Consider the following 24,629-nt stretch of genomic DNA (forward strand, 5'->3'; position numbering starts at 1 on the left):
CAACTTTAAAATAAGTACGAGATTCCAGTTTTAGCCAATGTAAATTATTTAAAAAAAGGGCTATCCTGACTAAACTTACCCAATTTAAAAATTAGTCTGGCAGATGTATTTTGTGAAAGTTGGAGTCTTTTCAGTAATTGTTTGTTTATAGAGCAGTACAAAGAATTGCAGTAGTCCAGAAATGGCATCAGGACTGGCTGAGCTATTATCCTGATACCTCAAAGGTTCAATCTATCTTTACCTATATTTTGTTTGAAAGCTTAATGTTCATTTTTCTATGTTTCCATACTTTGAAATTATTTTTCTTAGATCTAGTAGAACCAAAAATATTTCTAAATTTATTTCATGGTAAATTTGGGTTTGGATTTTTTTTTTTTTTCAGTTTGTGTTTATGTCAACAAGCATGGAAACTCCGGGCCTCACCTAGATAAGAAGAAAGTACTACAGCTTCCTGATCACTTTGGACCAGGTCCTGTTGATGTGGTGCTTCAACAGGCAGTGCAGGCCTGTGTAGACTGTGCCTACCATTCGAAAATTGTTTTTGGCTTTCTGAAGTCAGGTCATCATGGTGGAGAAGTGATAACTGGTACATAGTATTTATTATATCAGTTCTTTGGTTATTGCATTTAGTGATATGTTTGATCATGACTGGAATTTAATGAGTAAAATAGAATGCTAGGCATTTTTTTTTTTTTTTGCCTAGCAGTCTTCTAGGTGTTTGAGGTTGTCAGTTTAGCTGAGCTGACCATTACTGGGCTGTGTTGCTGTGACCCTCAATTTGCAGCTATCTGGGGGTTTCCAGATATCCAGCCACCTATTGCAACAACTATGGGCTGCACATCACAACTTTTTCCAGAATCGAGTATGTGTACACTCTGATTCTGTCCGGTAGATGATGTAACGGAATGATGGCTTGAGACACACACCTGCCCCCTTCTCAGGGCTGTGAACAGTAATTTTTGTAAAAAAAAAATTCAGAATTTCTTATTCAACCCATGTCCTCAGATTCACAGAGAAGAAATAGCATTGCATAGTCTGAATTGATCAAACTTTTGCTGTCTGTATGCAGATGATGAAGTCCTTTAGATATAGCAAATTTCTTTTCTTTTGGCTGTAAGACGTCTGTAGGCAAAGCCATTATTCGTTGTCTCCTCCAGAACTGAATTAAAAAAAAAAAATCATTCATGTGGAGTTCACCTGTTCATTTTCTGTTAGTGGCTATGATGTAGATTTGATACCTGGGTCAGATTTTTTTTTTTCTTCCCTGGGTTGGCTAAGGCTGGAGGCACAATGACGGCACTTACCGGGAGTCAGGGTGTCCCCTTATTGGGTCCTTGTGGGAGCTCTGGTCTAAGACAGTCACTGAAAAGGTATACTTTAATAAGGAATTATCAAATGTAGGAAAACACCATCCCCATAGTATTTCTTTAAACTCCACGGTCAATGGTGCTTTAAAACTCTGACTTTGGCATTTAAATGTATGCCTGGATATTTGGTGCCAGGCTGTACTCACAGAAATGCTAAGTAGTAAAAATAGTAGTAGTAGTAGGTACAGGTGCTGAATATCCAGGTAAAAAGCAGCTGTCAGAAGTTATCCGGGTACCACCAGTGTTCATTGCTGGTACCCGATAACTATCCAAAGTGGGACAACTGTTTTGCTGAATATCATTAGTACCCAGATAAGGCAGAACAAAAAGGATAATTCAGAAGTTGACTCCACCTCCAAACCGCCCCAATAATACAGATCAAGTTCTCATTGAGTTGGAAGCCCAAAAGAGCAGCAGGAAGCTACTGACCCAAAAAATCAGATGTTTTGTTTATTATAGTCATGTACTTGTAAGGCCTGGCAATTTCCTCAGGCTCCCTTTCACTTCCAGCTTAGAATGGAAATTGGGATCCTGTGTCGTGAGCATTCACAGCTACTTAGGGATTTTTTTCCCCTCTTACATTCTCTCCTAATGTTCTTGGCCCAGGCTGGGGCTCATAATAAATATTATACTAGTAGTAGTGTTCTTTTTATAGGGCTATTGGATGTATTCAGTGCTGTGTTCAGGAACAATATGTACCTTTTCAAAAGAGCTTACAATCTTAAGTGGGTATTTGAGACAATGGGAAATGACTTGTCCAAAGCCACAGAATGTCTGTGGCAGAAGAGGGCATTGAATCTTGGCTTTCCTGATCCTTACCCATCGCTGTAACTACTAGACCACTTCCTCTTCCCAGCTTTTCAGAACGTTGCAGCTATGGTTCCTGAATCTGAGCAATCAATTTCACTATTACAGTTTGACCCTTCCCCCTTCCTCAGGAGAATACTGCTTGTGTAATCTCACCAGCAATGGCCAATTTAAGTGGAACATTTGAACTGGGAATCATGCATAGCTTCTGTCTATATGGCAGTGCTGTATAGAGCTACTGAGCCATTGGTCAGCCCCTTGTTCTTTCCTTTACTAAATTGTGGGCACGATGAAGTGGACAGAGGGGATGTGGATGCAGCTGAAGGAGAATTATATTCAGATACAGTAGGTATTTTCTTTAACTCTGCAGGGCTTACAATCTTTTTTTACTTGAGACAATGTCTAAGGTCACAAGAAGCATCAGTGGGATTTGAACCCTGGCTTTCCTGGTTCTCAGCACACTGCTGTGTTTGGCTACTCTTTTGTTTTCACAAACTTCAGATTCCTGATTTCCCCTTAATATTTAAAAATTATGTCTCGGATGTTCTCAATTTTGCTTTACATAAGAATATAAGATACACCATGCTGTGTCAGACCTGTATGGCAAATTGTCAAGCTACTAATCACAAATTCAGTTCATCAGATGATAAGACTTTCATCTTGGCTCACATTAGATGTTAGTGACAGATTGCTCATAACAGATAGAAATTACATCAGAAGTTTGTAAAGTTTAAGCCAAACTGTTTTCTGTGTGAAACTACTGATTGAGAGCAGTGGACTGAGAACAAGGGAAGCCTAGTTCAGATCCCACTGTGGCTCCTTGTGACCTTGGGCAAGTCATGTAACCCTCCATGTACGTCAGGTACAAGCTTAGATTGTGGGCCCTCCAGGGACAGGGAAATTGCCTACTGTATCTGAATGCAACTTGCCTTGAGCTACAACTGAAAAGGGTGTAAGCCCAATCCAAGTTCAGAGTTTTGATTATCTGATGTAAACGGGACTAGCCTGTTGTCGGATAAGTGAAAAGTAGGTAATATAGAAAACCCAACAATGACTGAATCACAGCAGGTGACAAAAAAAAGGGCCAGTTCAGTCCAAAAAGCAAAGCAAGTGCCAACTAGTGAAAATCTCCAAAATCCCAACAACAGAGGATAACTATCTACCGTTACCAGTGAGATACATCAATGCTAGATCAGAAGTAAACAAAAGAGAAGCAATAAAAGACTGGGTACTAGACAAGGACCTGGGACTCAACGAAACATAGATCCAGAACAAGGAAGACCCTATAATCTCGGACCTCTGCCCTCCAGGCTATAAAATTCTGCACTGGAACAGGAAAAGGGGGGAGAGATTGCACTAATCTACAGATCTTTTTTCACAGCAGAAACCATAGCGGAATCCGTAACATAGTAGATGACGGCAGAAAAAGACCTCCATGGTCCATCCAGTCTTCCCAACAAGATAAACTCATATGTGCTACTTTTTGTGTATACCTGACCTTGATTTGTACCTGTCCTCTTCAGGGCACAGACTGTACAAGTCTGCCCAGCACTATCCCCGCCTCCCAACCACCAGCCCCGGCACAGACCGTATAAGTCTGCCCAGCACTATCCCCGCCTCCCAACCACCAGCCCCGCCTCCCACCACCGGCTCTGCCACCCAATCTCGGCTAAGCTCCTGAGGATCCATTCCTTCTGAACAGGATTCCTTTATGCTTATCCCACGCATGTTTGAATTCCGTTACCGTTTTCATTTCCACCACCTCCTGCGGGAGGGCATTCCAAGCATCCACCACTCTCTCCGTGAAGAAATACTTCCTGACATTTTTCTTGAGTCTGTCCCCCTTCAATCTCATTTCATGTCCTCTTGTTCTACCGCCTTCCCCTCTCCGGAAAAGGTTCGTTTGCGGATTAATACCTTTCAAATATTTGAACGTCTGTATCATATCACCCCTGTTTCTCCTTTCTTCCAGGGTATACATGTTCAGGTCAACAAGTCTCTCCTCATACATCTTGTAACGCAAATCCCATACCATTCTCGTAGCTTTTCTTTGCACCGCTTCCATTTTTTTAACATCCTTCGCAAGGTACGGCCTCCAAAACTGAACACAATGCTCCAGGTGGTGCCTCACCAATGTCTTATACAAGTGTATTAAAACCTCTTTTCTTCTGCTGGTCACACCTCTCTCTATACAGCCTAGCAATTTTCTAGCTACGGCCACTGCTTTGTCACACTGTTTCGTCGCCTTCAGGTCCTCAGATAGTATCACCCCAAGATCCCTCTCCCCGTCCGTACCTATCAGATTCTCCCCGCCTAACACATACATCTCCCATGGATTTCTATTCCCTAAGTGCATCACTTTGCATTTCTTTGCATTGAATTTTAATTGCCAAACATTAGACCATTCTTCTAGCTTCCGCAGATCTTTTTTCATGTTTTCCACTCCCTCCGGTGTGTCCACTCTGTTGCAAATCTTGGTGTCATCCGCAAAAAGGCAAACTTTACCTTGTAACCCTTCGGCAATGTCACTCACAAATATATTGAATAGAATCGGCCCCAGCACCGATCCCTGAGGCACTCCACTACTCACCTTTCTCTCCGAGCGAACTCCATTTACCACCACCCTCTGGCGTCTGCCCGTTAACCAGTTCCTAATCCAGTTCACCACTTTGGGTCCTATCTTTAGCCTGTCTTTAACACTGCAACTGGAAATAGCCTCATTCAAAATAATGGACAGATCTCTGCACAACCACCTGTGTTGCATCCTATTCTGTAGACCCCCAGGAAACTGGAGAACAGCTCAAACAAACTTTATGGATTTTATCTCCAACACCTGTGTCGCAAATCCAAACATGATGCTAATAAGAGACATTAATCCTGCATCTAGAAGATCAGAACACAAAGCACCAGAGAGTGCAACGAGTTTCTCCAACTATAGGATTTCCAACGACCACCAGTAAACACAACCCACGTAAAAGGTCACACCCTAGACCTCCTAGCATACATAAGTACATAAGTATTGCCATACTGGGACAGACCAAAGGTCCATCAAGCCCAGCATCCTGTTTCCAACAGTGGCCAATCCAGGTCACAAATACCTGGCAAGATCCCAAAAAAGTACAAAACATTTTATACTGCTTATCACAGAAATAGTGGATTTTCCCCAAGTCCAATTTAATAACGGTCTACGGACTTTTCCTTTAGGATACTGTCCAAACCTTTTTTAAACTCCGCTAAGCTAGCCACCTTTACCACATTCTCTGGCAACGAATTCCAGACTTTAATTGCACGTTGACAGAACTGAACTAGGCTTGCATCTCTCCAAGTGGCTGTATGACACGTAGCATATCCACCTCAAGATCATTTAAACTAAGCAGGTTGCAGTGTGATTTACAGTTAACTATAAACCGCATTGAATCTATATACTTGTAAACCCATTTACTGCTAGATGACTGTAAGCCACATTGAACCTACCATTAGATGAGAGAATGTGGGGTACAAATACAGAAATAAGTAAACAATGGTAACCCCTCAAAGAGTGCACAGAAAACACACTTTAAGCTCGAAGAACATACCTGGTGCTTGCTGCACTGCATAAGCACATATAATAGTTTCTGCTTTTTGACGCTTAAGAATAACAAGAGACAAACCAGGAACACAGACCAAAATACCACAACCCGCTTGCAAGATCTGAACCAGCGGCAGATCTTGAACAAGGTGACGTGGCGGGGTGCCAGATAAATTGGCAGCTGGAACAGCTGGAGGAAAACTTTCAGGGTGACCCGCACACTAACCTCCTGCAACTGAAGCGCCGTCCACAGTTCAGTGATGAGACAGACACCGGGAAAAAGAAAACAGGAGTGATCTCTTCGAGCTGAGGTTTCGGAAGAATTTTCAGACTCTCCTGGTGGAGCAGAATCTGAGTGTCAGCGAGGGACCCAATTATCTCTCTGCCTGCTCATCCCTGTCTTACGTTCCGACAGCTCCACTTCTGTGCTGTCTGTGGCTACCCTTCCAACTACACCTGTGTCTCCTGTGGAGCTCTCTTTTGCTGTGTGAAGTGTCTGGGGACGCACCAGGAAACAAGATATCTTACCCTTGGATAGTAGTGTGTCCCTCAGTAGAATTCTTACCTCTCCTGTGGGACTGGAATTTCCCTCCCACTGGGGTTTTATTGATCAAGTCGACATAAGCTAGGTTGCCTCCAGATATCTTGTCACCAGTTGCTCATATCTACTCCACCTGTAGTCACTCTTTCTCACTGGGATATTATACCCAGTCTGCCAACTACTGATTTAAAATATTGCTGCCATTTTTTACTGCCTTTTGGGTTTTTTGTTTTGTTACATTTGTACCCCGCGCTTTCCCACTCGTGGCAGGCTCAATGCGGCTTACATGGGGCAATGGAGGGTTAAGTGACTTGCCCAGAGTCCCACTAGCAACATTCCATGTAGAAGTTAGCCCTTGCAGATCACCAATGTGGCCGCGCAGGCTTCTGCTTCTGTGAGTCTGACGTCCTGCACGTACGTGCAGGACGTCAGACTCACAGAAACAGAAGCCTGCGCAGCCTTGTACATGGAATGTTGCTAGTGGAATAGCAACATTCCATGTAGAATCTCCAATAGCAGCAACATTCCATGTAGAATCTCCAATAGTATCTATTTTATTTTTGTTACATTTGTACCCCGCGCTTTCCCACTCATGGCAGGCTCAGTGCGGCTTACATGGGGCAATGGAGGGTTAAGTGACTTGCCCAGAGTCACAAGGAGCTGCCTGTGCCTGAAGTAGGAATTGAACTCAGTTCCTCAGTTCCAAAGTCCACCACCCTAACCACTAGGCCACTCCTCCACTGTTGCTACTATTTGAGATTCTACATGGAATGTTGCTATTCCACCAATGTGGCCGCACAGGCTTCTGCTTCTGTGAGTCTGACGTCCTGCACGTACGTGCAGGACGTCAGACTCACAGAAACAGAAGCCTGCGCAGCCTTCTACATGGAATGTTGCTAGTGGAATAGCAACATTCCATGTAGAAACTCCAATAGTAGCAACATTCCATGTAGAATCTCCAATAGTAGCTATTTTATTTTTGTTACATTTGTACCCCGTTCTTTCCCACTCATGGCAGGCTCAATGCGGCTTACATGGGGCAATGGAGGGTTAAGTGACTTGCCCAGAGTCACAAGGAGCTGCCTGTGCCTGAAGTGGGAATCGAACTCAGTTCCTCAGGACCAAAGTCCACCACCCTAACCATTAGGCCACTCCTCCACTCCTATTGATTACTTGCTGCTTTCTCCCGCTATACTTTTTGCTAGTCTGTGTATGTATTGTTATCCCATCATCCTATTAGTTCGTTTAGTTCGTTCAAGTGTACAGCGTTGCGTACGTCTAGTAGCGCTTTAGAAATAAGTAGTAGTAGTAGTTAGTTTGCTGGAATGTTTTTTTCTTTTTTCCCTTATTTTGGTTTTGCTTGTTCTTTCTTTTAGATACTTTACCCTTGGATAGTGGTTAAGTGACTTGCCCAGACTCACAAGGAGCTGCCTGTGCCTGAAGTGGGAATTGAACTCAGTTCCCCAGGACCGAAGTCCACCACCCTAACCACTAGGCCACTCTGATCTTCAACTCTCTTAGAAGATCGCGTTCCCGACCCATCAAAAGGGTCACACATTGGACCTTGATATTCTCCTTACTACCTCAGCTTTTGAGCTCAATCACTTTTTTCCTCCCTTGTGCTTTGATCTGACCATATGCTTCTCCAATTTACTGTTTCTATCCCTCTTCTTGTCCCTCTTCCTCGTCTCCCCCCCCTCCCCCCCCCCCGCGCTGGTGTAGACATCTTTCTTGAGTTGATTCTGCATCTCTTTCTCCCCCCCATGTTTTCTTTTCCCTCATATTTTGACTCTTTAGAACTTGATAAACAGGCTGAATGCTTTCATACTGCTCTTTCTACGGTCCTTGATAGAGTGGCCCCAGCAAGACTAATCAATCCCTCCCATTCTCTTCATGGACAGTCTTGGTGGTATAGTGGGTTGCGTCTCCTTAGATAACAATTACGTAGGTGTGAACATATCTGGAAGAAAACTAAATCTAATTTGGATTTTCTTGCTTATAAAACTAGGCTTAATCATTATAACTTCCATCTTTGCGGGGCTAAGGCTCTTACTATGCAGACCGTATCAAAAAAGCCCCCAATTTAACTAAAGAATTGTTCTCCATTTTTCATAATTTAATATCACCTCTTCTTATTCCAGGTGCTACTCTCTTTGCCCCTACAGCCGATTGCCTTTCGCAATATGGCTTACCGCTTGCTAAGCCAGAAGTACTTCCAGGTTACCGCTGCAGCCCGGCAGTAGTTCCCACCCCCAGCATTCTCCATTTCCAATGTTACAAAAATATTTTCATTTCTGTAGTGCCGGTGTTTACCCGGCAGTAATCAGGCAGTGCTGCGAGCTGCCGGGTTAGCATTGGAGGCCCCCCCCCCCCCCCAAAATGGCTGCAAGGCAAGTACTTCACTCGCCACATGGCCCAAAAAAAAAAACAAACAGCCGTTTATCCACTGAGGTAAACCGCATCAGAATCCCATCTACTCTTTTCTTGAGAACAATTGAGTCATTAGACCGATTGTCTTTTAGACCAACTGACCCATTAGCCATCGTGCGTTTTAAACCAATTGTCCATTGGGCAAACTGTCATTAGACCGATTGTCAGGGACCCAACAAGTACTGCACACTTCACCAGCTGCCGGTACATGGCAGACAGTACAAACTACAGGGTTCATTCACACAGAGGGCAATTTAACAGCTTGCTAATGTGTGAAGGCTATGTATAGGCACTTATGTGACTTTATAAAATATTAGGGGAAAAGTGGCAGAAATCACACCTACACTGATGCAAAAATCAGTGTAATTTTGTAAGAAAAAAAACTACAGCAAGATATAGGTCTCGGTCCTTTTGATTTTCAGAAATTAAGTACATAAGTAATGCCACACTGGGAAAAGACCAAGGGTCCATCGAGCCCAGCATCCTGTCCCCGACAGCGGCCAATCCAGGCCAATGGCACCTGGCGAGCTTCCCAAACGTACAAACATTCTATACATGTTATTCCTGGAATTGTGGATTTTTCCCAAGTCCATTTAATAGTGGTTTATGGACTTGTCCTTTAGGAAACCGTCTAACCCCTTTTTAAACTCTGCCAAGATAACCGCCTTCACCACGTTCTCCTTGAACGAATTCCAGAGTTTAATTATGCGTAGGGTGAAGAAAACAACCAATTTGTTTTAAATTTACTGCACTGTAGTTTCTTCGCATGCCCCCTAGTCCTAGTATTTTTGGAAAGCGTGAACAGACGCTTCACATCCACCTGTTCCACTCCACTCATCATTTTATATACCTCTATCATGTCTCCCCTCAGCCATCTCTTCTCCAAGGTTAGCATATGAACTTTATGGAAGAATTTAATTTTATCTATCTATATGTATAAATATGTATATATTTATGTATATACATTTATGAATATGAGTGAAGAAAGATAATATGAGAAAATTTAAAAGCACAAAAGTTTGTCAATGTTGTTCTAAAAGCGCAGATTGTGGGCAATGCCATGTAGGGTTAATGCCTTGATTAAATTAAAACATGTGGTTTATTTAATTTATTTATTAGGATTTATTTACCGCCTTTTTGAAGGAATTCACTCAAGGCGGTGTACAGTAAGAATAAATCAAAGATGAGAAATAGACAATTGCAGCAGTAAAAATATTCAAAAACAGTACGAACTATGGCATGGTATACTATTTACAATGTCAACATAATACATTGATAGCGAAGGCTAACGCAACATATAAATAGGTAAGAAAGTAGGAAGAGTTAGAAAGTAAGGTGATTGATTTACTATTTGTATCTTTAGACCAGTTGTTGTTAGACCAATTGACCATCAGACAAACTGGTAGCCGAATTGTACCAAACCCGTACTTGTTGTGGGACAGTGGCACCTTGTGGTTAAACTGTAAAATCCATCCTTTGAAATGTTGACGGTGCCATCTACTGATTTTTATATTATCCTGTTTCATTTCAGGGCTTAATTTGAAGACAAAAAAAGTGGAAATATGGAGTTGTGGGAGAAGGCAGGCATGCCAGGGATGAGAACAACAGTGGAAGGGCTGATTTAGGGAGTAGAGTGACTGTTCTGTCCTCTGCTCCAGGCTCACCGTTCCCCTTTATTTATTTATTAGGATTTATTCACCACCTTTTTGAAAAAATTCACTCAAGTCCGTATACAGTAAGAATACATCAAACATAAGCAGTGGGCAATTAGCCCTCCCAGCAGGCTGCCTGAAAAGGGGGCAAGTGCAGAACACCCTGCTACTGTGGCGTCTGTAAAGCAATGACAGTACTGCGTTTTAGGCTGTTCCTCCAGAAATTAAGCCCTGCCTGGTTTTTTTTTGTTTTTTTTTAATTATTATTCTTTACCAACCACCCAATGTTTTATTACTGTGCCATTCAAACTACCCTTTTCCTCACTTCTTCAGGTCAGAGAGAGACGGGGCAAAACAGATGTGCACACATGCATGCGTGCACATGCATACACAGAGGTTGGAAATAACTTAGCTCACGCCTTTTCAGTAGTAGCTCAAGGCTAGTTACATTTAGGTACAGTAAGCATTTCTCTTGTCCCTAGGGTCCTATTTAAGCTGGCTTCTGTGGTGTTTAAGATCTTTGATGGATCATCTCCTGATTGTATCCTTAATTTTGGTTATATTCACGTTTTTTCATGGAGTTTCCAGAGTTAGAGATTCTTTCTTCTGTTAATGACTTCATTTTCTGGCATTAGATATAAACAGATTTTGGAGAAGTGTTTTTGCTTTCAGGCTCCTATTTCTGGTTTTCACTTCTGGTTGAACTTCGAAGCTCTTTTAGTTATTTTTTTGTTCCGTAAGAATTCTGTAAGAATTTGAAAACTTTGTTGTTAAATGATTTGTATCTTAATTGTTTGTAATTTCTTTTAGGTTTTAGTGTAGTTTTTGTTAATCGCTTTGAACTACTAGTGGGAGTTGGCGGTATAGAAGAAATATATCACATCACATTCCCTTCCTTCTGTGAAGCCTGCAAAGGCATAATTATAGCACGGGCTTAGTGGGGGGTTCAGTCTGATGAGTTGTTCTCCCACCCCAACCTGACTAGGTCACAACCCCATTTGGAAAGCCCTGATTTCAGGAAGATTGCCTCCCTAGCATGCCCCAGTGATATATTTACCCAATCACTATTAGACGAATTGAAGTCTTTCATTATCGTGTTGCCAGTTTTATGAGCCTGCCTAATCCATTAGCACTCTACAGTTTGTTTTTGCATCCTGATTACTAAGTGTTAGTATACCCCTACTATTTTACTCTTCTCTTTCACCCTTAAAATTTCTGTTCATAAAGATTCCAAAATGTAGAGCATTTTATCCTGCTAGACTCTGTTCTCTGTCAACTTACTTTGTACCCTTGTATCTGTGTCCTATTGGTTTTTACTCCTTCTACCAAGTCTGAGAGTAGTAGATGACAGCAGAAAAAGATCTGCACGGTCCATCCAGTCTGCCCAACAAGATAACTCATATTTGCTACTTTTTGTGTATACCCTACTTTGATTTGTACCTGTGCTCTTCAGGGCACAGACCGTATAAGTCTGCCCAGCACCATCCCCGCCTCCCAACCACCAGCCCCGCCTCCTAACCACCGGCTCTGGCACAGACCGTATAAGTCTGCCCAGCACTATCCTCGCCTCCCAACCACCAGCTCTGGCACAGACCGTATAAGTCTGCCCAGCACCATCCCCGCCTCCCAACCACCAGCCCCGCCTCCTAACCACCGGCTCTGGCACAGACCGCATAAGTCTGCCCAGCACTATCCCCGCCTCCCAACCACCAGCCCCGCCTCCCGATCTTGACTAAGCTCCTGAGGATCCATTCCTTCGGCACAGGATTCCTTTATGCTTATCCCAAGCATGTTTGAATTCTGTTACCGTTTTCATTTCCACCACCTCCCGCGGGAGGGCATTCCAAGCATCCACTACTCTATCCGTGAAAAAATACTTCCTGACATTTTTCTTGAGTCTGCCCCCCTTCAGTCTGAGAGAGAACTATTAGGGATATATATTCATTCACATTTCCAAAAACTTGTTGTATATGAAATCAGTTTTAACATGTGCTAACCTACAAAATAACACATGCAAAGCTGATTTGTACAATTTTAAAAAAATAACATTAATTTATAAAACAAAAAAAAACGCCAAACTGAAAATGGTCCAAATTGTTTTTCCCCTGTATGTATTGGGAGTAATTTTATAAAGCTTTTTCTGCTTTTAAGCCTATTTTATATGCTGAAGTGCTTCTAAAAGAAATTATGCAAGTATGTAGGTGTTTTTGATGACGAATTTTGGGTCAAGTGGCACAGAGTTTCAGTATTTGCATGTATTTTATACATTTGTATATACACTTCCATGTTTATACCTTTGAAAGCTAAGTAGCACATTATACATATAATTCTTTAAAAATAGGATTAAATGACAAAAAGGCAGCATATGCAACTGAAAAGTTAAATGCGTTCCGTTAGCCAAGCTTCTGAGGATCCACAACAAAAATTTTTATTAAAATGTGTTAAAGATTTTTATAGCTTTTTAGGCACTGGTGACAATTGTTAAGTAGCATGTAGATGCTGGGATAAGGTTTCTACACCTTTTTCAGAGCAGGTGTCAATTTGTACCAGAGCATTTGTGTGCTGTTGGGGCTGGTTCTGCAAACCTATTGTATAAAGGCATATAGATGCTTTTGGCTGCATAAAATATAGTTAACAACAAACATTTTGTATATGTACACTACAGAAAATGTTAAGGGACCATCAGAAGAAATTCAAGTAGTCAAAGCAGCACCTTAATGCTGACCTTAGTCGGCTATCGTTTTCAGTCATTATTCCCTCTAGATACACATAGTCCAAAAAATATGAAAATTAAGTACTGCCCTTGCTCATTTTCTTATTCTATTTGATTTACTGGATTTTATCTATCAATGATTTTTTTTAGCTTTTTTATTTTATGTAATATGAAAAGCCAGTGTATCCCTATAAGAACAGCCATACTGGGTCATCTAGCCCAGTATTCTGTTTTCAACAGTGGCCAATCCAGGTCACAAGTACCTGGCAGAAACCCAAATAGTAGCAACATTCCATGCTACCAATCCCATGGCAAGCAGTGGCTTCCCCGTGCCTGTCTCAACAGCAGACAATGGACTTTTCCTCCAGGAATTTGTCCAAACCTTTTTTTTTAAACCCAGTTCGCTAACTGCTGTTACTACATCCTCCGGCAAAGAGTTCCAGAGCTTAACTGTTTGTTGAGTGAAAAAATATATTTCCTTGTATTTGTTTTAAAAGTATTTCCATGTAACTTCATTGAGTGTCCCCTAGTCTTTGTACTTTTTGAAAGAGTAAAAAAATCAATTCACTTCTACTCGTTCTACACCATTCAGGCTTTTGTAGACCTCAATCATATCTCCCCTATGCTGTCTCTTTTCCAAGCTTAAGAGCCCTAACCTCTTTAGCCTTTACTCATATGAGAGGCGTTCTCTGCCCTTTATCATTTTGGTCGCTGTTCTTTGAACCTTTTCTAATTCCACTATACCTTTTTTTTTTTTCCCCCCCCAATTTGGCGACCAGAACTGAAAGGGGAGGGTGCTTTTGCCAAGAGTATCCCAACTGCAGAATCAGAAAGAAGTAGGGAGATTGTAGATGCCTTTTAAGGTGTTTTTGCTGAAGCAAAAGGTGACAGAAACCAGAAGAGGGTGCAATATTGGGTCTAGTACCCAGAAATGGAGGCAGTGTCTGGATAGAGGCCTATCTGAGCAGCAGTGATCATGTACAGTATAGACCGTTGTCACGTCGCTACAAGCGATCCAGAGTAGTGAGCCTTGGTAGAGACCGGCAACAGCAGGAAGACCACCCAACAGGGAAGGTGGGCAAACACCAACAGGCTGGACTGGAACCAAAAGCTGGAACGAATTGGGCTTGGCTGGACTGGAACCAGAACCTGGAGCGGACTTGCCTGGACTGGAACCAAAAGCTGGAGCAGGCATGGCTTGACTGGACTGGAACCAAGAGCTGGAGCGGGCTTGGCTTGACTGGACTGGAACCAAGAGCTGGAGCGGGCTTGGCTGGACTGGAACAGACTTGACTTGGCTGGACTGGCAAGCAAGGCAGACCCAAGCAGCGTGGAGCAACAGCTAGAAACAGGATGAAGCAGGCAGGAGGGAAACTAAAGCTGAAGACAGGACAAAGACACACAAAGGAACAGGAGCTGGGCACACACAGGGTAGAACTAACCCTAAGGAAGTTAGACTACAAACAAGCCAGGCAGATCCAAACAGGAAGGAACTAAAGCTAAAGACAGACAATGCAGATATAAACAATAGGAACTACAGCTAAGGACAAGCAGGTGTTTTAATTCCCCCCCCTTATAGACCTCTTTCTGACTCTGTCATACGGGGGACTAAAGGTACTTATTTCATATAACAGATTCTGTATAGTTTCTCTGACCTCCATTGTCACCCAATCACAAGGTCTATTCTGGGGTGGCATTAGGAGCCGTAATTGAATACTAATTCCCATAACTACTGCTTTCTGTCTTTCTAGATCTAGGTATATTCTGGACCATTTATGTTCCCACCTAAATCTTATTAAACATCTGTCTAAGTTTCTGCAAAGACTGAGTGTCACTTGTATGTGTTGTGATCTACCTTGTGGACTAAATGTTAGGTACAGAGAAGATAGAATCAATAAAAATAGAGACAGAGATAGGTTTAGATAGATAGGTACATTTTATTTCTTACCCAAACACAAGTCTTCAAGTTGATACAAATACAGACATCAGATTCTGGTTTCCGCCGCACAGGGCTTCGCCGTCTGACAGAAGCTTTGGAGAAGACTCTCAAACTAAGCCAAAATCTCCCTCTTTTATACTCTATCTTCTCCATAGAAGTGAATGATGAGATACCTTGCTCCTAATCTTTCTCACTTTCTGAGATCATACTTTCCCACGCGATCTGCTGTCGGATGTGCCCACCTCCTTCCGTTCTCAGCTACTGCTAATTATCAACATGTTTTGGGAAGCGTTGAGATAACAGTTTCACATCTTCCGGCTGCAATACTTTTCATACCTTTCTCATGAACTCTGTATTACCTCTGTATCATTGTATACCAAAACTAATAAGCTCCATTTTATTCATCTGATCTTTCATTACAGGTGCTATATTTGAATTAAAGTTGTACCAATTTGTGGCAGGACTCATTGTTCAGACCTGCTTTTGCAGATTCTCAAATATTAAATCACTTGCTTATTGTTTGGCCTAATCAGTACTTTCCAAGTTGTCATAGGCTGCATAGGCTGCATAGCTCTGGCTATCACTATTCCAGTGGTAGCCTTAAAGCTAGGCCATATATTAACATTCCCCTCTTCACCCTATCCCATAGGGTGACACCAGGGTTAACGTACCTTGGTACCATCCGTTCCAGAAGGTATTCTATGAGGCCATCAAATTATCTGAGTCTTAAGATCAACTGGTACAATTTGTTTAGTTTTCGGTTGAGACTTACTCAAACCTGTAGCGAGAAATGTTTTTATGAATGGGACTAATCCATGAGCTCATTTACAAAATCCCATGAAATATAGGTATGCGGGTAATAGCAATTTCAGGTGGATCATACTAATAAACACTTTCAGGTCTTTCTATGGCTTCTATTGTATCCAATGTATCTGTCTCAGTGGTCCTTGGAAGGAATAATGGTTTTTATTAAGCATTGTTATGGGCTCAACAAATAGTAGTCTGATTGCAGGCTGTTTAAGGTTGTAGGTATTCAGAGTCCTTAAACAGGTCGGGATTCCTGGACCTTACTAGTACTCATCATTGGCATCCAATCATGAGCACTAATAAGTGGATAGCAAGTATGAGGTTGCCTCATACAGCAAAAAAAATGGTCAATCCTAGGAAAATTTATATTAACCAAGGTCATGCATGGATCTTGACATATGCATAATGACCTGGAAGTATGGGAAGCATTGTATATATCCGTTACCCCTCTTGGAGCTTAGTCAAACCTACAGAAAGACATGCAACATAAGTAAGCCTACACCAGAGTTAAACAATTGCATAACTGGTTGATACTAACAGAGTTTACATCTACATTATGATATCTTAGCCAGTATTAGGGTTTGATGTTACCCTTGTATCTGAGCAATATCAACTTCAATTTTAAATTACCTAAACAGAAATAACAAGGAAACTCTTAGAAAAACAATTAGAACAATAAAGAACAATAAAGGAAATAATAGGAAAATAAAAATAAAACCTTTTCAATATCTAGACAGGATTGCTGCTAAACTGAAAATAAAACATAATATGAATCTATAATGTCCATAAACAGTAACAGTAGTTCTCAAATTAAGTATCAGTTCTAAAGTCTCTTTCATCGATCATGGTTGAGGCGGTGGAAGCGCTGAAGAATCTGGACGGAGATCTAGAAGATCTAACAGGGCTGGGTTTTCAGGCTGGCTTGCTGAAGGAAGTTGCCGGTCTTGAGATGGTTAGGCTCGTAACATCTGGTTCTACGGCTGAGTAAACACGTATATCTTTCACATGGACCCAAAACTTGTGGTCCAGTAGTTTGCAAGGTGTAAAGGTCATTGCCACAACTTTGGGGGATCTAACATCATTTGGGCCTGGATAGATCTTGAAGACGTACTTGTGGTGTACAAAGTGGGATCTTTCCATGTCTTTATTCTAGGCAGTCCATCAAGAGCCAAAGGCTGGCAAAGGAATAAGCAAAATAACTGTATGCCTGAATGATATATTGCTATATCTTAGTGGGCATAATCAGTGTGAATTGAATAGACATGAAAGACAATGTCAACATGGAGAAAACAGTGCTAATTAAGTGCAAAAGCAAAAGGGAAACCAGAAGGGTTCAATAATGAAAAGCCAATTTACATAAATGCAAGACAGATTGGTAATTATTACAAAGGCATGATCAAATAACAATGGTAAGGTATATGGAACAAAAGAGAAGATTAAAAAAACAATTAGAATTTAGAGATGATGGTAAATGTTCAACTATTGATGTATGGAGGGCAATGCATCGCAATCTATCGCCAATAGATATGGAATCTTCACCTACGATGACTACCATTCACCAAGGGTTGAGCCCTCAGCTGCAGGAGGCCAGCAGGACTTACGAGCTAGATGATTCAGAAGGAAGGGTAGAGGCTAAAGCTTTTTTTTTTTTTTCCAGTAGAGCCTCTCTCTTTTGCTCATGGACCATCTGATGCATCTGTTGAAACTCACGCTGAATAATGTCTCGTTTCTCACACCAGGTAACGTTGGGGTCTGTGCATCTGTCTTTTAATTTAGTGATTCTTTGCTGCAACATAGCCTTCAGATCAGATAGATTATCGGGTAGTTCTTCTTTGCTAGCAGTCGTCTCCTCGGTGAGGGACGTCAACGGAATTCCTGTATCCATCTGGGGAAAGGCAAAACTTAAACAGACCAGTAGTGCAATTTATGTGGTTAAGTTATTGAAAGAAGTCAGAATGCTAGGAGGCGGGTCATGGGTATAAATGGGGGCCAGGAAAGAGGCTTGGTAAGAAACAAAGCATCGAAAATGAAAAATTATAAAAAATCCCCCCAAAAAAAGATAAAATATATAAAAATAAAAATAGGCTTACCTACAGAAATAAAAAAATTGAAAATAAAAATAAAACAAAATATTATACATCTGAATTGCAGCAAGGCGTATTCAGACGGCAATGCAAGAAAAAGGTTCCTCGAAAAAGACAAATGGAAGAAAAAAACATTAAAAAGTGCAGCCACTTGATTGACCTTCACATAGAGTTTAAGTAACCCTTTTCAATCAGACAAAGAAGTAGGAAGAAGCATATCGCTTCAAGACAAATCCACCACGCGGCAAGAGTTAGTTGAAGCAAGGTGTTAGTTAAATACACAAAGCATAAATTCCAGGACCGCTGCACACAAATAAAAAGAGTAATAGTTGCCATATTGTGATAACCTGTTTTAAATAGAAAGGAATCAGAAAGTGGAGTGTATAATTTTCCCAATTTATGTCTGAAAGCTTCACCAATTCTCAGTCCAAGAATACTATAAAATCTATGATCAGCGCAAAATGCTCCCCCAAATGGCCAGTTCAAGGGAATATTTCTCGCATTCATTCCATATAACAGATAATGGTTATTAAATATTTCTTCTTTCTTAGACAAGGAAATAATGAAAAGCTTTCAGATATCACACATATCATAAAGAGATTTCAAAAATGAAGACTTATATTCATGGAAAAACTAAAGAAATGAATGTCACATCAATTTAAACAGCGTAACAGTTAAAGCAGAAAACATTTTAAAAATGTGCAATACACAGCTTTTATTTAAAAGGGATCCCGTATAAAGTAAAATGGCATAAATAAGTCAGTTCAGGTATATAAAAAAACATAAAATGAACATCCTCTGGGGATCGCTCATCCCTGCAGTTGATAAGAACTCTCCAGGGAAGGTATGCTTAGAAGCAAATAAATAAATAACTTGCTGACTTAGTTAGGTCATTTGTATGGTACCATAAATATACACTTGCTATTAAACCTAGAGAAATATAAAATAAAGACATGTTACCTGTAATGGAAACAGAAACATCAAACCAACACATATACAGAGATACTAAATGAGGAGCTGAGTAGTTTTGAGTAACTGAGAGCAACAAAATCAAATCGTGTTCGGGGTAACGTCTAGTCATTATGGGGTGGGTAATATTGATCCCTAAATCTGTGGTCACTGCGGACGGCGTTGATCCGGGTTCCATAAAGGGAATGACTGCCGTTCAGGGGGATTTTGACGGACCTGCGATTTTCTAAATCTATATGGCTGTGTCTGAAGACATTCAGCAGCATAATGACCGTATTGTTGGCAGCGATAACAGAGCACATCAGGATAGCGATCAGGGCTAGGCCGGGAACGATAGTCTCGTTGTCGCCTAGTATCCTCAAGAGGGCCCCTTGGGGGACCTCGCTGGGGTAGAGAGCGACGACCCCGTTCTTCTGGGTAATCAGTTCTACGTTCTGGGCGGTAGGGCCGTGGGCCTTGATTTCGGGTGTTATTGTCATAGCGTTGATCAGCATACATAACAATAACAGGGGGAGAAGTGTCAGGAGTATTGGTATTGGTGTCAGAGCTTTTAGAGGCTCTTTTCTCTTTGAGATCTTCAGTCTGTAAAACTTCCAAGTTGGTGTGTACTGTCTTACGATGTTGGGCTTCATCTTGCTTGCTTTTAATAAGCCGTCTGCAATGATGAAGGATGTGTTCACGAATTTTAGGCCATTTTTCTAATTGGAGACCTACTGTATTCTCCAACTTTAATTTAATCTCTGAGGGTAAGGTTCCCTTCAGTAAATGGTAGAATACAGGAAGAGCATTATCAGAGTCAAATTTTTCCTCTGTCTGTTCTTTATATAGGTCTTGGAGTCTGAGTAAATAAGCCTCAATAGGCTCTGAATCCATTTCCCATCTTTGGGAAGTGATAACCGAAAAGTCTTTAAGGGTCGGGTACATGGTCCGGATTTCCTGAAATACTTTGGTTTGAATTTCTGTCAAAGGGTTGCCATCATATTGAGTATCGGTGGCAAATTTTGCATAGCCCGATTGAGTGAATATGTCAGTGACACTAGCGTGTGGGGTTCTGCCCAGGAGCGCTTTCATATCTCCAACTGACAGAGTGGTTCCTAGGGTTATGTCCTGTAATTTCTTTAACCATCGGTTGCCTCCCTGTGCAATATCCGGGAGTTGTAATATGAGGCTATTTAATTCGACAGCTGAAAGTGGGGTGTATTCCGTATGAGGGACACCACCTGACATTTTATTCAGCAGGGGAAAAAGTTTCACTTTCTCAGAGGGTTTAACCGATAGATCTATTGTGGCAGTTGGGGGAAAATGATTCTCATACTTTTTCCAAACTTGGAGACCTTGAATTAGGTAGAGGGTTGTTTTCTGATCCCAATGGGGGTCAGGGTGGTCATAAATAAGATCTCTCGCTAGTGAGAGCTTATCAGACCGCAAGGATCCTTCACGTGGGAAGAGGGCGGACTGGGGCTGAAGTGCCTCAGACCATCCTGCAAGATAATCAATCCATGGCTGGACATAATGCCATGAGTTCTCATGTAGGGCAACATATTGGGCAGGTGTGCTAGGCGGACTAGATAAGATAGGTTCTGTACCGATATTCAGACCTGTAGGGTGACGGGGACTGTCGATGACTGCAAGGCAGCGGCTGGATCCCTCATTAGTAAGATAACTGCGAGGGTGGCGCTGTCTGGTATGATGAGAAATAAGATCATGGTGTTGAGGAAAATCAGATTTTGGTGCAACAGATACCACGGTGTCCGGGGTATCAGGGTGCGGTTGCGTTGTCAGGGACTTGTGTAAGGAGCGAAGTCCTTCTGAAACAAACGCGAGGCCATCTCCCATACTAGCCAATGTGTGATCGTATTGTTCTTCCGAGGGGACTGGGGTATTAGGTAACGTGAAACGAGGTGAATCGTCTGCAAGGGAAGGGATTACTTCACTATCTGAAAAAGAGGAGAAATGGAACATCGGAGGAGGCTCGTTTCGAATATCCTCTATGTCCGATTTTGTGGGGAGTTGTTGTTTTAAAACTTCCCATGCTTCGTCTAATGGGGAGAGTCTAACCTTCGGTCGCTCCTCATTAGCTGGTTTGGCTGGGAGTACCAAGGGACGCATTGGCCGTGCACCTAACGTGTCCCATCTAAGAGGAATAGAACACTGAGGTTCTAGAATGGGCATTGAAGGGTTCACTGGAGCAGGGGGCGGTTTAATGAAACCCCGATCATAGAGTTCCTGACAAATAGCCCGTGCCTGTGTAGCAGGACTACATGGAATGAAACCCATTTGTCGCAATTGGGATGGGATAGACTGTAGGGATTCAGCGGGCAAGGGACCAGTTTGGACAGAGGAGTCAAAATGTAGTGGTGGAGGTGATGTTTGAGTTGTGTGCCCCATATATGGGTAGGTAGAAGTTTGGGTGGTCATGTGTGAGGTCAATCCTGATCCTAGCCCAGGATAGATGGAGGTTTGGGCAGCCACGTTAATTTGACTGTTAGTAGGGTGCTGGATGGTGGCCAGAACCGATGGGTTCGGGACACAAGGATATTGCTCAATAATGGGTGGGGGTATCTCAATCTCATAGCCATGAGGCGGTGGTGAGGTTAGCGTCTGAGTTGTTGCTTGCATCGTTGGAGCAGAGGTAACAGTGGGTAATTGGGCCGAAGTCAGGGCTACTGGTTGGGCCACTGGGATTGTTGAAGGGGTTAAGGGCGTCTGAGTTTGTGCCGACCCATAAGATATTGGGACTGGGTCTTTTTGTGATAAAGGAAGAGATAGATCAACTACACCGGCAATGTGTACGGTAGTAGGTGGGTCAAATTTCATAGGAGCGGGAGATATCGCAGGCAGCGAGGGTATCACTGTCTGAGATCCTTGAGATAAGGGGGTCTGTGTCTGAGATCCCTGAGAAATCGGTAGCTGAGGTTTATCACAATATCCTGGGGGTATTGGTGTATATCCCACTGCACATGGTAGGAGCTTGGTAGTACCTGCAGCGGTAGCAGCATCATAGGGTGGTGGGGCAGTAGGTGTTATTGCCTCTTGGTAAGGGGCTTGATCGCAATCAGACTTCGCTAGGGCTCTGTCATGCTGGTTTTGTGCAATAAGTATAAATTTATTAATAGCAGCTAAATGCTTATCCCTAGATTTTCCTGTTTTGTTGGATTCATTATAGCAGACCAAGGCTTGGAGCTTACCCTGATCAAATGAACCCTTTGTTGGCCATTCCAATCCCGGGTCTTTAGCGGACCAAACGGTATGCCAGGTGTGACATAAACGGGAAAGTTCTTTTCTATCAGCGGGGGAAAAGTTGAGAACTCTTTCCAGGGGGCTAGTGGCGGACTGAGTGGACATAATGGAATAAGGGGAAAACAATCCACATAGGTGGAGGTGTGCAGTGTAAAATGGCAAATTAAATCCCAAATTGGATCCTAGTTCAAAGAATTATAATAGGTATCTCTATAAATATATATATATATAAAAACGTGCAAAGGAAGATCATTCAAAGGAAAACATGCATCATGCGTATAGAAAACACCTTTATACTCACGCGTCTTCAAGAGCGTCCCAGAAATGGAACCTAAAACATAAATTACTAATTGGCGGAAAGCCCCATGCTTTTACCGCAGGTTATATTAGCAAAGAAATGATAGCCATGAACATGAGAATAGTGCAGGAGTCAGTTGTGTCACTTACTATATATAACCTACTCTAAAAATACTGCCCTCCAGAGTATGCTTCTATAGAAATTGACCATGGGATAACACTCGCCATGAATTTTGGCATGGGATAACACTCGCCATGTGATGGGATTACACTCGCCTTGGATCGCACATGGGATAACACTCGCCATATTGAAAACCCCAAAAGTGGGGGAAGCAAAAACTCCAAAAAAGATTTTAGCGAACAGCGAAAATAAGTTCTCTAAAATTAAAGGGCAGCGATCTAATTGGTTTTCGCCGGTTAGAAATATGGGAATACACTCGCCATATATGGGAATACACTCGCCATTTTGTCGCTAACCCCCAATAGATGCTTAAATATTCGTCTAGAAGAGAACAAAAATTTAGGGCCCCAGTCAACCTGTACACAATCGCAACGAAAGTCGTTAGACGTCTCTTTATTAACCCCGCGGTCATCTATACAAGTAACTCATCGGTGGGCAATAATGCCGAATCCGCAGGCCACTCCGAAAATGGAATGGAAGTCTGCTCCTACTAGTTGAGATACCGTCATCCATTGAAGGATCACCTTCGATGGATGTAAGCCCCAGGCATCGGTATCAAAGCCAATTGTTTATAGCGTAACACTGGTATATAAGGGGGGGGGGGGAAAAAATAAAAGTGAGAGGAGGAAGAAAGAAGAAGAAAGAATATTAAAAATATAACATATCCCAGGGAAGAGCCCCTGAAACCTACTTCAGGGATAGCAAGAAAGAATAATAAAAAAAGAAATAAAACATGTGTAAGCTCTTTGGGGAAGGTACAATCCAAAAAAAAAAAAGTCATTAGTTGGAACACATTAGCCAGAACCAAAAATGCCAAAGACATCACTGTCATGCAGCAATGGAAAATAGAATAGTGAAAGGAAACACCGATTTCAACAAAAGGCAAGAAAGGCATTATAACATGTGTAGTCCAGAGCTATACGGGTACCGGATAGGTTGGAAGTCGCATCTAAACAGGAAAATATAAGAGAAGCATATAAATCAATAAATTTTGAAACAGGACACCAGAATCGTGGTGTAAATATGACGTAAATATGACAAGTTCATACCCATAAATATGACAAATTAATATCCATACACTCAGAAAAGGAACATAGTAAATAAAATAAACCCGAATGCGATGGCAGAAAGCTTTTGTACCTAAACAGGTGAAAGGGGAAAAGAACAAATTAAAACATGTGATTCTTACATCAAGAACTTCCAATGATACGGCATAAAACATACATACTAGTCAGTGATTGAAATGATATGTATAAACGATGACAAACAGAACAGCTGCAGCATTAGAAGGAAAGAAAAGGTGGGTTGGGTTATAAAGAACCTAGTTCACAATGCTGTCGAGTAAAAACAGAAAACTGGTTATAAAGACTTACACAATTTAATTCTTTATAGAATCATATTATTTAAAAGTGATTGTCATTCTCAGGACGTGGAAATAACATAGCTCATTATTACAAGTGTTTAAAATAAGCCAGGACGAAAATCACAATGCAAGCGAGGAAGTGTAGTATTTCTTGTAGATAACGTTATAATATAGTCCTTAAAATGGGACTTAAATATGGGGACAATTTATAATTCTGACAATCTATAATACTGTTCAAAAATCAATGTTTCCTGAAGATAAGCAGGCTTGTATTAAACTAACACGATAGTACGGTGCTGGGGCTGTATCTTATATTTCTTTTAAACGAGTACACCATTAAAATAGAGTACAAGAAACTAGAACCAGAGTATCGGAGATCCAAAGCATACGAGAATCTTATCTAGAGGGTAACATTGTGGTTAAAAGTAAAACTAAAACTTTTAATATGATTTAGCAGTAATCCTGTAGAGAGTTTAAGGAGAACCAGAACATCAAAGAGGTTTACAGAAAATTGTTATAAGGATTTAATGTTGACGTGGATGTTATAGGAAAAGGAGAATAAAAACCAGAAGGGAAGTGTGCTTCCTGTGCTTAATTTGAGTTTACTGCTCACTGCAAGCATTGGACATTACGGCTACTGAAAATAGAACTATACAGCACATAAAAACTGT

The 24,629-nt window shown here is 41.6% G+C and overlaps 1 protein-coding gene and 1 pseudogene across 6 annotated transcripts in view; both read left to right on the forward strand.

The window, feature by feature from the left end:
* The window catches only part of SCML2 (Scm polycomb group protein like 2), a 141,563-nt gene that overhangs the window by 91,638 nt on the left and 25,296 nt on the right, over window positions 1-24,629 (forward strand). For all 6 annotated transcript variants that reach the window (XM_030202289.1, XM_030202291.1, XM_030202288.1 and 3 more), the window contains one exon: window positions 383-586. In XM_030202289.1, the coding sequence (XP_030058149.1) occupies window positions 383-586 (204 nt within the window). The remainder of the gene's footprint in view (window positions 1-382; window positions 587-24,629) is intronic.
* Window positions 2,391-6,280, forward strand: LOC115468175 (annotated as a pseudogene).

The sequence above is a fragment of the Microcaecilia unicolor genome, chromosome 4 (assembly GCF_901765095.1).
Source record: "Microcaecilia unicolor chromosome 4, aMicUni1.1, whole genome shotgun sequence".
Classification (NCBI taxonomy): Eukaryota; Metazoa; Chordata; class Amphibia; order Gymnophiona; family Siphonopidae; genus Microcaecilia; species Microcaecilia unicolor.